Source organism: Spermophilus citellus, assembly GCF_964194105.1.
Source record: "Spermophilus citellus genome assembly, chromosome: 2".
Classification (NCBI taxonomy): domain Eukaryota; kingdom Metazoa; phylum Chordata; class Mammalia; order Rodentia; family Sciuridae; genus Spermophilus; species Spermophilus citellus.
This window is the reverse complement of record NC_138183.1, coordinates 220,998,470-221,016,196: the sequence shown is the minus strand read 5'-3', so window position 1 is coordinate 221,016,196 and position 17,727 is coordinate 220,998,470. Positions and strand designations below refer to the sequence as shown.

The following is a 17,727-nucleotide window of genomic DNA, read 5'->3' as shown; positions in this document are numbered from 1 at the left end:
CAAGAGTACTACTTACGGATATAATTCTGAAAGCTGTTCAGCTATGGCATAAGCTGTTGGGTCTCTGTCTAAGGCATACAGAGTAATATCTGATTCCTTCTGCAGAATGGCTCTTGTGTGGCCTCCTGAACCAAATGTCATATCTAGAAAAACCTAGCCAAGAAAGAAAAAGAAAATTACCACTTAAAATAAATATAAGTAATTCTGGTCATCTATGTTAATTTCTTTTCTTTTTTGGTGTAAAACAAATTGTATTATTTACTTATCCTTTTTTAAAATAAATGACAGCAGAATACATTATAATTCTTATTACACATATACAGCACAATTTTTCATATCTCTGGTTATATATAAAGTATGTTGACACCAATTCATGTCTTCATACATGAACTTTGGATAATGATGTCCATCACATTCCACCATCCTTGCTAATCCCCTGCCCCCCATTCTCTCGCTCCTACCCCTCTGCCCTATCTAGAATTCATCTATTCCTCCCATGCTACCCCTCCCAACCCCACTATGTGTCAGCCTCCTTATATCACAGAAAACATTTGCCGTTTGTTTGGGGGGCATTGGCTAACTTCACTTAGCATTATCTTCTCCAACGCCACCCCTTTACTTGCAAATGCCATGATTTTATTGCTTATTTAAATTCCATTTTGCATATATACCACATTTTTTTTTATCCATTCATCCACTGAAGGGTATCTAGGTTGGTTCCACAGTTTAGCTATTGTGGTGAACTCTGCTGCTATAAACATTGATGTGGCTGTGTCCCTGTAATATGCTGTTTTTAAGACTTTTGGGTATAGACTAAGGAGAGGGACAGCTGGATCAAATGGTGGTTCGATTCCCAGATTTCCAAGGAATCTCCATACTGCTTTCCATATTGGCTGCACCAATTTGCAGTCCCACCAGCAATGTATGAGTATACCTTTTCCCCCACATCCTCGCCAACACTTATTGTTGTTTGTCTTCAGAATAGCTGCCATTGTGGCAGGAGTGAGAAGATATCCTAGGAATTAAGCCAGAGACTCTGTGTCTAATAGAAGAAAAAGTAGGCCCTAATCTTTATCACGTGGGATTAGACTCCTATAGTGCAAGAATTAAAACTAAGAATCAATAAATAGGATGGAATCAAACTAAAAAGTTTCTTCTCAGCAAAATAAACAATCTGTGAGATGAATAGAGAGCCTACATCCTGGGGGCAAATTTTTACCCCTCACACATCATATAGAGCACTAATCTCTAGGACATATAAAGAACTCAAAAAACCTAAACACCAAAAAACCAAATAACCCAATCAACAAATAGGCCAAGGACCTGAACAGACACTTCTCAGAAGAGGATATACAATAAATCAACAAATATATGAAAAATGTTCATCATCTGTAGCAATTAGAGAAATGAAAATCACCTATCTTAATTTCTAGAAGCCCATAAGAATAATTTGCAGAGACCAGAGCAAATGGAAATTTTTTTTTTGCCTAGAGTCAAATTCTAACATTTGTTTTCAAATTTTGTGAATATTTTTCCCTGTAATTTCTCCTGTTATCTACCATCTTTAACAATATTCCCCAATATACTGCATGAGTAACAAATGTACATACACCTATATCTAGGACAAAAATATCAGTGGTGCATAGTGGATTTTGAAATAATGGCTATCAAATCCACATTCACTTTATAACATGCATTTTTAAATTAGAGCTTTATAGTTATACAAAATAGTTGGGTTCACCCCAACAAACTCATACATGCATGGAGTTTGCATTCAGTTTATGATCCTCACTCATCCCTCCTCCTTTTCCTTCAAATCCTCCCTTACCTCTCTCATATTCCTTCCTCTACTTTGCTAGACTTCCTTTTTCTCATTAAGTATTTATATTTGATTGGTTCTTTCTACCTACATATAAAGGTGAAGTTCCCTGTGGTATGTTTATATATGCACACAACATGATTTTTGAAGAATTCATTATACATTACCTCCCCTTCCTATCCCTAGAATTGAATTTTTTATATATGCCATCTGGCTCAATTACGAGTGATCAATCTAAAAAACTGATCAGAGTATCAGTGCTGGTTCTTTTTTCTCTCTCACTTTCTCCTCCCCCCATTCTTTGTTGTTACTTAACTAAATAACAATAATCCAAATCATACAAATAGTTCTCAAAGTACCTGAATGTTTTATACTAAAGACAATCATTTGACAACCAAATGAGTGCAGTGACTATGAAAATACACCCCTTGCATCTCTACCAGGGAAGTGGTTTTCTGAGTCTGTATGTGTCTGTCTGTCTGAGCTGACTCTTGAGTATTTTTATTATTATTATTTATTCTATATATGATAGCAGGATGCATTATAATTCATATTATACATATAGAGCACAATTTTTCATATCTCTGTACACAAATTAGAGTCACACCATTTGTATCTTCATACATATACTTAGGGTAATGATGTCCATCTCATTCCACTGCCTTTCATACTTCCATACCCCATTCCTTCCCAACCCCTTGCTCTATCTAGAGTTCATCTAATCCTCCCATGGTATCCCATCCACCCCATTATGAATCAGCATCCTTATATCTCAGAACACATTTGGCATTTTGTTTTGAGGAATTAGCTAACTTCATTTATCATTATAGTCTCCAACTCCATCCATTTACCTGCAACTGACGTGATTTTATTCTCTTTTAATCCTGAATAGTATTCTGTTGTGTATATATACCACATTTTCTTTATCCATTCATCAACTCAAGGGCATCTGGGTTGGTTCCACAGTTTAGCTATAATTTTTTTTAATGCTTTTCAGCACTCAGCTGGAAAATCCAATAATTTCTTGTCATCGGAAATACCTTAAAATTAGTGTGGTTTATTTTATCTTATTTTTTCCTAAGTGCTTCATATGAAAATTAAAGATATTCAAGAAGAGAGAAAAATAAACAACCAAAAGAATAAATGAGAATGAATATAACTAACAATAAGTAATTAAAACATAAATCAAATATAACCTGAGAAATAGAAAATTTAACAAATATAACCTAGAAAAAGCTCAAAGTTTTTTAAGTAAAAAAGACATGAGGCAAATTCTGTTTGACACTAAATAATTTCTTTGAAAAACATGATGTGAAGTCAAAATTCCAGTGTCTTCAGATTTTTCCCAATGTTTAAAAAGAAAAAGAGGATGAAGAAGGAAAGAAGATCATTTCCACCTACTTAAATGGGAAGATGATAACATATAATAACTCATCTAAACCAAGACATAGTGGAGAATAAAGAATTTTCCAATAATACTTTTACCAGGGCAAGAGAATATAGTATATATGAGAGCATATTTTAAAATGTTTGGCTCATTCAAGATACATAATACAGTTAACTGAATTTGAATCTATTTCTAAGCTATTTTATTTGGCCACACTCCAAAGAAAATAGATCTCAGTTGAGCAAGAAACCAGATCTTAATGGTAAGAAACACATGTGTGTATAAGGTAGTCAACTGTGGCTGATTTGGAAGTCAAGATACTATCTGCACATCCTTTCAAAGTTATGGCCTTCGTTGAAAGGGCCCTTTCAATAAACTTCACGTATATCCTGAACATAAAAATACTTACTTTAGTAATATTAAAAAACAAAGACAAATAACCTATGTCTATCAGCCAGACTTAAAATATTTAAACATACAGACTCACATACACACACACTGAATTTCACATGTATAATGAAAAAGAGAAATACCTATATTGGATTTGAATATTTCTATTCTTTTAATATTATACCTTAGTTTATAGAGCACGTTCAGAGACAGGGCCCAATGACATTTTGATTTTAGGACACCTATTTACCACTCTGAATGCAGTCCTCTGATCAAGTAACCAGCTATTGAAACAATAATATAAAGAATCAAAATTGAGAAGAGAATGGAAATATAATATACAAGAGACATAAATGTGAGAAAAATGTACAAGCACTACTTTTTAATACTTCAAGATTTTTACTAAAACTGAATCTTATACTTTATCACCATCAGCATAAAAGCCATGGCTACTTACAGTAGTTTTAGGTGGACACAATATCTTTATTTTACATTTATGTGGTGCTGAGGATCAAACCCAGTGCCTCATACATGGGAGGAGAGCACTCTACCAATGAGCCACAATCCCAGTCTTCACAATTTAAACAGTAACTTTACATTTATGAGAGTACATGAATAAATCTCAAGATCAAACACACTTTTTCCAGTTTGTATACGTACTTCAGGAATCTATGAGTAGGTAAAAAACATATAACCTATTTACCTGAGTTTTAAAATTTGTGAGTTCAGCATAATTAAAACAAAGAATTTCTTTCTTTTTTTATTGTCATACCTGTCCTTTAGTTTTTTTATTTATGTATGATAGCAGAATACATTAAAATACTTATTATACATGTAGAGCACAATTTTTCATATCTCTAATTGTATACAAAATATATTCACACCAATTCGTGTCTTCATACATGTACTTTGGATAATAATGTTCATCACATTCCACCATCATTTCTAACCCCATTCCCCTCCCTTCTCTCCCACCCCTCTGCCCTATCTAGAGTTTGTCTATTCCTCCCATGTTCCCCCTCCCTACCCCCCTATGAATCAGCCTCCTTATATCAGAGAAAATATTCGTCATTTGCTTTTTGGGATTGGCTTAACTTCACTCAGCATTATCTTCTCTAACTCCATCCATTTACCTGCAAGTACCATTATTTTATTCTCTTATATTGCTGAGTAGTATTCCATTGTGTACATTTGCCACATTTTTTTAATCCATGATATTCAATCAATCAAAAAATATATGAAAAAATGTTCATCATTGCTAGCAATTAGAGAAATGCAAATCAAAACTACTGTAAGATTTCATCTAACTCCAGTCATATTGGCAGCTATTATGAATACAAACAAAGTGTTGGCGAAGATGTGGGGAAAAGGTACACTCATACATTGCTGGTGGAACTGCAAATTGGTGCAGCCAATATGGAAAGCAGTATGGAAAGTCACTGGAAAACTGAGAATGGAATCACCATTTGACCCAGCTACCCTCTCCTTGGTCTATACCCAAAGGACGTAAAAACAGCAAACTACAGGGACACAGCCACATCAATGTTTACAGCAGCAAAATTCACAATAGCTGTGGAACCAACCTAGATGCCCTTCAATAGAATTTGTTTCTTTTTATGGCACCAAATCTTGATATAACCTTAGATTTAAATCAGGAGTATATAAAATAAAACAATTTGCATGATTGCCTTATTCCAATCCAAGAAAAGCCCAACCAATATAAAAAGAAAAATTTTCCTCATTAAAAATATTCTGGAAAATATCAAAGATTATAATTGTAACTTATATGAATTTTTTAAATATATCATGATTATGCCCTTGAAGGAGTATTGACAATCAAGTAAGTTTCCACAGGGAGAAATATCTATTATTACCAGTCAAGTGTAATACAGAAACAAAGTAGTACTAAACAAAACTAAAAATAAACCCCACCCTGTGTCCTGGATAAATAGGTGATTGAAGACATCAACTTTCATTTTTAAAATTCTGATATGGATTGCTTATCAAATACAATAGTGCCATTTAGGTCACATGGGCACCCTGCCCCAATACCAGTACTATAATTGAAAAGGAATTCAATTAGTTTTATCCTTCTCCTGTGTCATTAATATGACAGAAGACCACTTTCTTTTTAACCCATACAAATTGATAATTAAATAGGAAGGTGGTCAGTTTTTTGGTCTTTTTTTTTCCTTAACAAATGCAGGGACCCCTTCCACACTCATTCTATGAAGCTAGTATTACCCTCATATCAAAATTAAAGACACAAAAAGGAAAGAAAACTTCAGACCAATATCCCTGATGAACACAGATGTAAAAATTCTCAATAAAATTCTGGAAAATTGCATAGAAAATATATTAAAAAGATAGTGAACCACAATCAGGTGGGGTTTATCATATGGAAACAAGGTTGGTTCAACATATGGAAATCAATAAAATTAATTCATCACATCAATAGACTTAAAGGCAGGAAACATATGATTATCTCAATAGAAGAAGAAAAGGCATTGAAAAAATATAGCACCACTTCATGTTCAAAACACTAGAGAAACTAGGGATAGTAGGAACATGACTCAGCATTGTAAAAGCTATATATACTAAATGGAAGCCAACAGCATTCTAAATGGATAAAAACTGAAAGCATTACCACTAAACACTGGAACAAGACAAGGATGCCCTCTTTCACCACTTTTGTTCAACATTATTCTTGAAACTCTAGCCAGAGCAACTAGACAGAAGAAAGAAATTAAAGGGATACGAACAGAAAAGAACTTAAATTACCCTATTTGCCATCAATATGATCCCTTATTTAGACGACTTAAAAAACTCCACCAGAAAACTTCTAGAACTCATAAACAATTTCAGCAAAATAATAGGATATAAAATTAATACACAATTACATTCCCATATATCAGTGATGAATCAACTAAAAAGAAAATTTAGAAAACTACCACATTCACAATAGCCTCAAAAAAAAATTAAAATAATTGAGAATCAGTGTGACAAAAGAGATGAAAGCCTTCTACAATGAAAACTATAGAACACTAAAGAAAGAAATTGAAGAATATCTTAGAAGATGAAAAGAGCTCACATGATTTTGGATAGGGAAAATTAACATTGTCAAAATGGCCATCCTAGCTGGGCATGGTGGTGCAAGCCTATAATCCCAGAGGCTCAGGAATCTGAGGCAGAAGGATCCCAAGTTCAAAGCCAGTCTCAGCAAAAGTGAGGCACTAAGCAACCCAGTGAGACCCTGTCTCTAAGTAAAATACAAAATAGGGCTGGGGATGTGGCTCAGAGGCATAGTGCCACTGAGTTCAATCCCTGGTACTGCTCCCCCTCAAAAAAAAAAAAAAAAAAAAATGGTCATACTACCAAAAGTGCTCTACAAATTTAATGCAATTCCAATTAAAATTCCAATGACATTCTTCATAGAAATATAGAAAGCAGTCATGAAATTCATTTGGAAAAATAAGAGACTCAGAATAGCGAAAGCAATCCTTAGCAAGAAAAGTAAACAAGGAGGTATCACAATATCATACCTCAAATTATTCTACCAAGCTATAGTAATAAAAACAGCACGGTATTGACACCAAAACAGACATGTAGACCAATGGTACAGAATAGAAGACAGAGACACACCCACATAAATACAGTTATCTAATACTAGACAAAGGCACCAAAAACATACATTGGAAAAAAGATAACATTTACAACAAATGGTACTGGGAAAACTGGAAATCCCTATGCAGCAAAATGAAATTAAACCCTTCTTGCCCTGCACAAAACTTAATTCAAAGTGGATCGAGGACTTTGGCTCTAGATCAGTGACGCTGAACCTAATAGAAAACAAATAGGCCCTAATCTATATCATGTGAATTTAGGAAACTACTTCCTTAGACTCATAAGGTGTAAAAAATAAAATCAAGAATCAACAAATTGGATGAAATCAAACCAAAAATTTCTTCAGGGCAAAGGAAACAATCAAGATTGTGAAGAGAGCCTATAGAATGGAAATTTTCGCCAACTGCAAAAGAAAAGAAAAAAAAAACCAGCATTAATCTCCAGGATATATAAAGAACACAAAAACCTTAACACCTAAAAAACAAACAGCCCAATCAATGAAAGGGCAAAGGAACTGAAGAGACACTTCACAGAAGGAGAAATATGATCAGTCTACTAATATATAAAAAAAAATGTTTAACATCTATAGCAGTTAGAGAAATGCAAATCAAAAATGAGATTTCATATTAACCAAGGCAAATTGGCAGTAATCAAGAAAATAAGCAACAATAAGTGTTGGTGAGGAGGTGGAGGAAAAGGTACACTCATAAATTGCTGACAGGACTACAAACTGGTGCAGACGTTCTGGAAAGAAGTAAGGAGATTCCTCAGAACACTTGGAAAGGAACCACTATTTGCCCCAGTTATCCCACTCCTCAGTATATATCCAAAGGATTTAAAATCAGCATACTAAGGTGATCTGGCTACATCAATGTTTATAGCAGCTCAGTTCACAACGTCTAAGCTAGGAAACCAACCTAAGTGCCCTTCAACAAATGAATGGATAAAGAAAAAGAGATATGTGCCCACAATGGAATATGACTCTTAAGAAAGAATGAAATTATGGAATTTGATGGTAAATGGATGAAATTGGATGCTATCCTGCTAAGTGAAAAAAACCCATCCCCCCAAACCAAAGGTTAATATGCTCTCTGATATGAATATTTTCTCTAATATGTGAAGGCTAACTCACAATAAGGGAGTGGGAGAAGAAAAGAATAGAAGTGCTTTGGATTAGCCAAAAGAGAATGAAGGGAAGCGTCGGAGAATGGGAATAGAAAAGATAGTAGAATTAATCGGACATTACTATTCTATAAGCATATATGATTACATGACCAATATAATTATACACCAGGTACAACCAGAAGAATGAGGAGTTATTCTCCATAAATGTATATATCAAAATATGTTTTAGTATCATAAAACTAATAGGAACAAATTAAAAATAAATAAAACAAATGCACATGAACAAATACATCTGAAAGTTTCAAAGGAATCCTTCTGTGATACTCATATATACCTGTATTTCAAATATGTCTTTAACAAAAAACATATATAAAATTCATGGTATGATCCATTGACACATACTTAAATGGCAAGATAACATGTAATTAGCTTACCTGACAAAACTTATGTGTGTGTGTGTGTGTGTGTGTATATATACACACACACATATATACATACATATATATATATTTTTTTGTTGTTGTTGTTGTTGTTGTTACTTGGGATTCTACTCTGGCACACTCAACCACTGCACCACACCTGCAGACCTATTTTCTATTTTTTAATTTAGAGCTAGGGTCTCTCTGAGTTGCTTAGACCTCAATGTTGCTGAGGCTGGCTTTGAATTTGGGATTCTCAACCTCCCAAGCCACTGGGATTATAGGCATGTACATGACTCGAACTCATATTTCATACCAAAATTTTATTCTGGTTAATTTACTTAACTACCTATATAACACTGGCCAAATAATTTAATTCTCTGAGCTTCAATGATTCATTTAAGAAGAAATGGAAATAAAATACACTTCTGTATGCCTAATAGATATTTATAAAGGTTACCTATAACCAAAAAGTATATGTTATTAAATTTTAAATATATGAAAATTCAGATTACACTAAGCTAGTAGGAGGCACATGCAGGAATTGAATATAGGTGGATCTGGCTATAAAACTTGTGATCTTTCTTGTGCCACTTGATCTCTGAATTAATCCAACAAAGTCTAACACTGCAAATTGCTTTATGATTTATCAAGTATTAATGTCTTCCTACATTATCTAGTAAGAGTCCTGTGACAGACATATGGCATTATTCCCATTTTTATAAAAGAGAAAACTCGGGTTCATAAACATTACGTGATTTGATTAAAATCATACTAGTGTGAGGCAGCAACTTTTAGGAATCACCAAGTATAAACTTTGTCTTCTTTCTGAAAGAAATAGAAGGATGGAGGAAGAAAGAAAGGAGAAAAAGACTGGATGACATAAGAATCATTGCAGAGAAACAATTCAAGTCTAATTCCTTTATGATACATACTGCTCCATCTTGCTAGAATATAATCCACCTCATCTTTATACCTCTCAAATTTGATATCCTTAGCTCAGGCTCCTATCTGAAGATAGGGACTGACAAACATCAAGGTTTTTGCCCAAGATCATCATGCCTTTAATTTAAAACTTTTCAAACAGTTCTAATCATTGAAATTTTCATAGTGGAATGACATTGTTAAAACTGTACACAGGGGGCTGGGGATATGACTCAAGGGGTAGTGCGCTCGCCTAGCATGCGTGGGGCGCTGGGTTCAATCCTCAGCACCACATAAAAATAAAATAAAGATGTTGGGTCCACTGAAAACTAAAAAATAAATATTAAAAAAATATTAAAAATTCTCTCTCTCTCCTCTCTCTCTCTCAAAAAACAAAATTGTACAAAGGGCTAGGGGTGGCTTAGTGGTAGAGCACTCGCCTAGCACGTGCAAGGCACAGTGTTTGATCTTCAGCACCACATGAAAATAAATAAATAAAAGGTATTGTGTACAAACAAAAAAATACATATATACATAAAATATGTATATATTATATATATAGTATATATATACATACATACACACACATATATTGTATGTGCCACAAAGGGATTGCAAGTTCCAATGTTTTATATACACACACACACACACACACACACACACGTGTGTATGTGTGTGTGTGTGTGTGTATAAACTGGACATGAAGCTGGGTGCAGTGGCGCCAACTTGTAATCCCAGCGGCTCAGGAGGCTGAGACAGGAGAACTTCAAGTTCAAAGCCAGCCTCTGCAATGGCGAGGCCCTAAGCAACTCAGCGAGACCCTGTCTCTAAAGAAAATCAAAATAGGGCTGGGGATGTGGCTCAGTGGTCAAGTATCCCTGAATTCAATCCATGATACAAAAAATTAAAAAAAAAATGGACATGAAAAAGTTCAACCATAGCAGTATGAGAAGAAACCCTCCAATTTTGTTTTCCTAATGTTGATTAGTCATTTCCAATCTGTGCAAGATTTTTAATAGTAAGTTCCCATCTGAATTTGGAAACAATATGGCCTGATTTCACTTTGTAATTTCTTCCTATGAATATTTTCTTTTCTGGTAATTTCTAATTTTGAAATTTCAGTATTAAACTGCTTTAATTTTTTTTCAATTAAAATTCACCTGCTTGCAACAAGTTTCGTTTTGAAGTGCTGAAATGTGTCAAGCACATACTTAACTCTCTGCATTTTTTTCAAGAAGTAATTAAAATATACATAGCATTAATAATCTGTATATTTATTGTGCACTCAAAGAATATTGAAGGATAGAGGTATTGTAATGATATTGTGTATGAGCCTTCTACTCTGATGAGGGTATTTAGAAATGCATAAGTAGCTTTAACATGTATAAAAATAAATCTAAAAAATAGGAAAGGTATAAATAACATTTACAGGAAGAAAAAACAAAAGTTTATACCAGTCAGCATAACAGGAATAAATTGAGGTATACTTCCACTGGACCTTAAAGGCTATACAGAACTCGATATCAGTCTATCTTCTCACCCTCCTATATTCTCCAAATTCTATTGGTTGTACTAATATGTTGATCTGACCACATAAATGTCTTGAATCTTTCCACTCCCACTTTTAATTTAGGACCCCACATTTCTGTGATTTGCTATTGTAGTAAGATTACAACTGAAATCCATGGCTCTAATCTCACTTGTAATTCTTCTTGCCACAATGCTAATAGAATACCCTTTTCTCGAGTAAAAATTTTTACATGATATCCAAAACATTTATATCCCCTCAATGGCTATCCAAAGATACAAGACAGAGTCCAAACTTCCAGGCATAATGGAAAATATTGTTCCTATTCTGACCCTTGCACTTCTTTGCAATATGGTCTTTTACTAGTCTCAAACACAAATTTTATAATATATTTTCCAGCCAAGAAATACACAGAGTTGTTAAATATGTCAAGTTTAATGCTTTCATTTCTTTTTTGTCTCATTACATCTCTTCCAAATTTTATTCTCAATTATGAGAGTCCTAATTTACCCATAGCACTGTTCTAAGAGCTAGAAATACAACAGGCCAAAATAAACATGGTCCTTGATCATACGTAGTTTTCACTGTTGTCTTACCATTCTTAATATACTTTTCTTTTTCTACAATATTCCCATAGAAGATGCCTTAGACATTTTGTCTAGATCTAGTAAAAAGCACAACATAACACAATATATTGCACATGAAATATAATTAGTAAATATCTCCTGAATGAGTAAAAAGGAATTAAACCTCAAAAAAGTTATAGCCATAGGAAACAATGTGTCATGAAGAGGAAAAAAAAAAAAATCTGGCCAGAATCCAAGATTTACTGAAAGAAGAGGGAAAAGGAAAAAAAGGAAGCGAAGGCAAAAGGAGAAATTAACAATCTCCATGAATGCGCCAGATACAGTTATGTGTTGTGATACAATCCCTGGTTTAACCCATGTAATAGATATATACACTAGAAAATAATGCTGGAAGATGGTGTGAACTCAAACTATTGCAGTCCTAAATGGTCATAATACATAATTTATATGATTTGGGGTTAGAAATGAAAGGCTTTGAGATTTTCCTTTTCTTTTTTTCCCCCTACAATGGTGGAATCTTCAAACTCAGGGTCTGTCGCATTCTAAGCAAATGCTGAAGTTCTTTTTATTTTTTAGGTAAAAAGAGGTGAGGGCATTTGAAGAAAAGGAAACATTAACTGCCAATAGTTTTAGAAGGATAGGAGGGTGTGAGAAACAGGGAAGAGCTGGAGGCTTCTACTCTTGGATAGTACCCAGATAAGGGGCAAGAAGAATCTGAATTGGCAATAGTAATGGAGGATTATAGTAGTAGTAAAAGCAATGTATGTTCCATTTACAGTAAGCTTTATTTCAGGCAAAATGCTAATTGCTAAGAGCCACAGCCAAGTAATATGATGCATGGCATTTTTGGTTGAAAGGTGATGCCAGCTAGCCATTGAGATGATATGATTATGTTAAGATTTGCATTCTTATGGATATTGGACTCCTGCTTTCCACCTCGGCCTGCTACGGCACTCCTGGAGAGTTCCCATTGGTTGGGGAAGTGCGGTAGGAGGGAATTCCGGAGGAGGAACTTCCTCTGGGGATCCGGGAGAACGTCGTGTGCATGGATCGGCAATCTTCCTGGGCGCGTATGGGGTATTGGCGGCAGTTTCAAAAAATAAAGCTTGTTCCTGTTTGAGTGGCTCATGATTTTGTGCCCAGCCAAACTGCGGCAATTGGTGGCCCGTGCGGAGGACGCTTGAAGCTTGGAGGTGAGTAAAATTGCTCGCCCCTGAGGGAAGGCGAGAGAATGGGTGACCATTTCAAAAAACAATGTGTTCTTCTTTTGATTGATTTTGTTTATGTTTCAAGCTGCCTATCCCTAGAATTTTCTCAGGCAAACTGGGAAAAATGGTTGGCTCAAGGTTTGAAGTTGTTCGGCCCTGAGAAAGAGAAAATTGATACAACTATTTTTTGTTCCGTTTTTGTTTAATTCTGTTTCGGTTTTGTTTTATGCTATCTTATTGGGTTGCATTACCTTTATAGTAGATTAGAAACTAGTAAAAAACAAACCGAAAGACTGTTAAGTAAATTGTTAGAGATCCAGACTATGGTAGAAAACATGTTAGGTCAAGCAAAAGAGAAGGTCTCTTGAGCTAGTCAGAGGAAAATTTGAAGGAAGAAAGCTTAGAGGAAAAACAACAATCAGGTGGGGAATTACAACAGGAGGCTGCTACTAACTCCGTTCTATCACCAGAGGGCGTAATTCAACCAACAGCTCCATCTACAGCTGAGCAGCCCTCAACTCCCGTAGTTGATGGACGGAATCCTGAGGCAGGACCCCAAAGATTAGCATGCCCTGTACTTGAGCAGGCAGGAGGGCAACTAATTCACCGTGCTTTAGATTTCAAAACAGTGAAGCAATTAAAGGAGGCTGTAACAACCTATGGGCCGCAAGCACCCTTCACTGTGAGCATGGTCGAATCCATTACCAACTTAGACATGACACCAGCAGATTGGGCTAACATGTGTCGATCTGTGCTAAATGGAGGACAATATTTGTTATGGAAGGTTGCCAATGAGGAATTTTTCATGGAGACAGCTGGGCGAAATGCAGCAGTCGGTTACCCTCAAAGAAATCTAGATATGTTGTTAGGAAAAGGACCGTATGAGGGTCAATGACAACAAATTGAATATGATTCTGGTGTATACGCACAAATTGCTGTAGATGCGGTTAGGGCATGGAAAACTTTACAGGGGCATGGAGATTTACAAGGACAATTATCTAAGGTAATACAAGGAACTAATGAACCTTATGCTGAATTTGTAGATAGGCTTATTCAAACAGCTTCTAGAATATTTGGGGATACAGAACAGGCAATGCCATTTATAAAACAACTGGCTTATGACCAAGCAAATCATTGCTGCAGAGACGTCAGTAGACCATGGAGACATGAAGATTTAAACACATATATTAAATTATGTAGAGACATTAATGAACAAGGGCAAGTCTTGGCAGCAGTACAACAGGCTTTAGATGCCAGGCCAAAAACATGCTATAATTGTGATCAAACAGGACATTTTAAAAGGAGTTGCCCCATAGGAGGAGGGTTTAACAAAGCTGGGTATCAAAGGAATAGAATACCAGGTATTTGCCCACGATGCCATAGAGTGAGACATTGGGTTAATGAATGTCGTTCTCAAACCACCATAGAGGGCACTCCATTACCAAGTGTTTACCCACGATATTGTGGAGAAAGGCATCAGGCTCCATTGCCAAAAAACGGACTGGGGGGCCCAATGCTCTGGGGCCCCAAACCACAAATATACGGGGCAATGGAGGAACCCAGCAACACCATCAGGGTAGTGCCCAGGACACATTATACATTAAATCCCTAATCAGACAAACTAGAGGGAGCACAGGGTTGGACATCTGTGCCTCTGCCAGAGCAGTACTAACTCCAGAGATGGGAGTTCAAATCATTCCCACAGGAGTAAAAGGACCTCTTCCCCAAGGAACAGTAGGCTTATTATTGGGATGCAGTTCTACACTAAAAGGACTTATGATAAGTCCTGGGGTAATTGATCCCGATTATGAAGGTGAAATAAAAATTATAGCTAGTTCTCCAAGAGGTATATCAGTAATTTCACCAGGAGATAGAATAGCACAGTTATTAATAATACCCAGCCTACATGATAATTTTTCCAGTCGTACTGTAGAAAGAGGTTCCAGGGGATTAGGCTCCACAGGTGTAGATTTGGCTATGCTGTCTTTAAATTTAGATTCTCGACCCATGCTAAAACTAAATATTCAAGGACATGAATTTAATGGGCTACTGGACACAGGTGCTGACCTTAGCATCATATCTCCTCAAGAATGGCCAAAACATTGGCCATTACAACAAGCCACTCAAACGCTTCGAGGGCCAGGAGTGATGACTAATCCCCATAGAAGTGCAATGGTATTAGATTGGAAGGATCCTGAAGGATGTGAAGGAACTATACAGCCCTATGTATTGGATCATCTTCCTATAAATTTATGGGGACAAGATGTCCTAGATCAATTAGGTTTTGACATTAACAAATAACATCAGTCCTAACGCGCCCACTACTAGGGCTAGACAAGGCTTTAGGAAAGAAAAAAGATTCAGAGAACAAGAACAAGGTATGACAGCACCAATTCAAATAGATCAAGGAATAAATAGACATGGATTGGGTTTTCAGAAAGGGCCACTGAGACAACCAAAATTACTTGGAAATCAGAAAGACCAGTGTGGGTTCCTCAGTGGCCCCTGACTAAAGAAAAGATACAAGTAGCCCATGACCTGTCAAACAACAATTAGCAGAGGGACATATACAACCTTCCGTATCTCCCCATAATACTTCCATTTTTGTCATTAAAAAGAAATCTGGTAAATGGAGATTATTGCAAGATTTAAGAGCCATTAATAATGAGATGGTTATTATGGGACCTGCTCATATCATATATGAGGAGCGCTCATGAATAAATGGATCTGAATTTTTTTTTTATTCACGTGATTTTAATGGTTTAATTTAAATTGGGAAAACAGCTGTTGAGGATTGTTTTAATATGTGTACAAATAAGCAGGTTAACAGATCTGTTTGTTTACTTTCACCTTTCCTTTTCATTATATTTAATAATTCTGTTCAGGATAATGTAAATTGTTCAAAAAATTGTTTTCTTAGTACCTGCTGGAATGTTACATAATTTTTTTTTTAACATCATTGTCAGAATTCTATCTTCATCCCAGTGCCAGTGAAGACAAAGATGAAACCAAACTACAGTTTCTTTGATAGTTATCACAACAAACTGTATAAACTGATGCATCAATGAATAATAACTCAACAAGTAATGCTCATTCAAGGAGTCGATTTATTTTGGGAGGATATGGACATATTGATAGATTCCTCCACTTTGAACTGCTTATAGAACCTGCCTGGACTATGTATCACTTGTATGCATTGTGATCTATCTGTTGATGCAGCGAATTATGGTAGTGCTGGTGTATCTTTGCTGATGTGTCACCAGTGTTGCAATTTTTCCTAAAGAGCCGTCAATTGACTTGGTGTCGTGGCATTTCTGTATCCTCCTCCCTTCTACTAGTGATGGTCTAATTTTGGGGGACAACAGAGGTGAGGTAAAGAACCTCACCCCCCCACCAGCACCAAGGCCAAATTTGGGGGCCAACAAGGTGAGGCAAAGAACCTCACCCCCCCACCGGTGTTGAGAGCCACAGCCAAAGGGGCCCCAGCAAACTTCCAGCTGCCAGCAAACTTCAGACTGCCAGCTGATGATTGGCTCACAGCGGCCCCAGCAACATCTAGCTGATTGGCTCCTCCATGGAGCTGCTCATTGGGGGACTTCTTTGGCTCCGCCCACACGACCCAGCCAATCAGCCTCAAGAGCAGGAGGATTGTGGGAGGTGGTGAGGTTTGTGTGGGGGTGAGAGGCTTGTGGGAAGCTGGTGGTGGCAGTTGGGCTCTGAGGGTTTTTTCCTGAGGAGCTGTTTTGTTTGGCGTTTGTAGTTCTAAAAATAAAGTTAGTTTATTTTGACAAGTGGCTCCTGAATTGTGCCCAGCCAGACTGCGGCACACTGGTGCATAGGCCTATCCACAAGTATGGCTATATGCTGGACCGGTAGTCAGTGACGGGTATGATCCAATTGCAGTGGTATCAACCTAAGACAGGAGGCTGATGCCTAGAAGTCAGTTTTCTGATGACGGGTAAGAACCATATGTTGAATTGGACAAACCTAACAGGCACATTGCTTGTTGCTTAATTAAACAGAAGGGGGGAGATGCTAGAGCCACAGCCAAGTAATATGATGCATGGCTTTTTTGGTTGAAAGGCAACACCAGCTAGCCATTGAGATGATATGATTATGTTAAGATTTGCATTCTTTTGGATATTGGACTCCTGCTGTCCACCTCGGCCTGCTACGGCACTCCTGGAGAGTTCCCATTGGTTGGGGAAGTGCGGTAGGAGGGAATTCCGGAGGAGGAACTTCCTCTGGGGATCCGGGAGAACGCTGTGTGCATGGATCGGCAATCTTCCCGGGCGCGTACGGGGTATTGGCGGCAGTTTCAAAAAATAAAGTTTGTTCCTGCTTGAGTGGCTCATGATTTTGGGCCCAGCCAGGCTGTGGCAGCTAATCATTTTAATTGCATCATTTATTCATTTTATACATACCCATGAATACACACACACAACTGAATAATTCTAAAAGCTATATAAATACTGTGTTATTAACACTATTTTACAGAGGATAAAAGGGATGTTTAGACAGGGTTAAGTAAATTGCCTGAGCATAGTTAATGAATGGCATATACAGATTTCAAAAGTAATTCTATTTCCTAAACCTGTACTACTGTCTACTTTGCTTTTTATAGAGGTGAAACAGACCAATAGTGTTGTAAGTAGAGAAATGAGAAAAATAAAAATCACAAAGCATGTCATCTGGATAAGTTAGAGGATAACAGAA

The 17,727-nt window shown here is 36.4% G+C and overlaps 1 protein-coding gene across 2 annotated transcripts in view; it reads right to left on the bottom strand.

Annotated features, from left to right (window-relative positions):
- METTL15 (methyltransferase 15, mitochondrial 12S rRNA N4-cytidine) overlaps positions 1-17,727 on the bottom strand; it is a 235,173-nt gene that overhangs the window by 133,980 nt on the left and 83,466 nt on the right. For both annotated transcript variants that reach the window (XM_081261711.1, XM_081261710.1), the window contains exon 4: positions 17-153. In XM_081261711.1, coding sequence (XP_081117837.1) covers positions 17-153 — 137 coding nt within the window. The remainder of the gene's footprint in view (positions 1-16; positions 154-17,727) is intronic.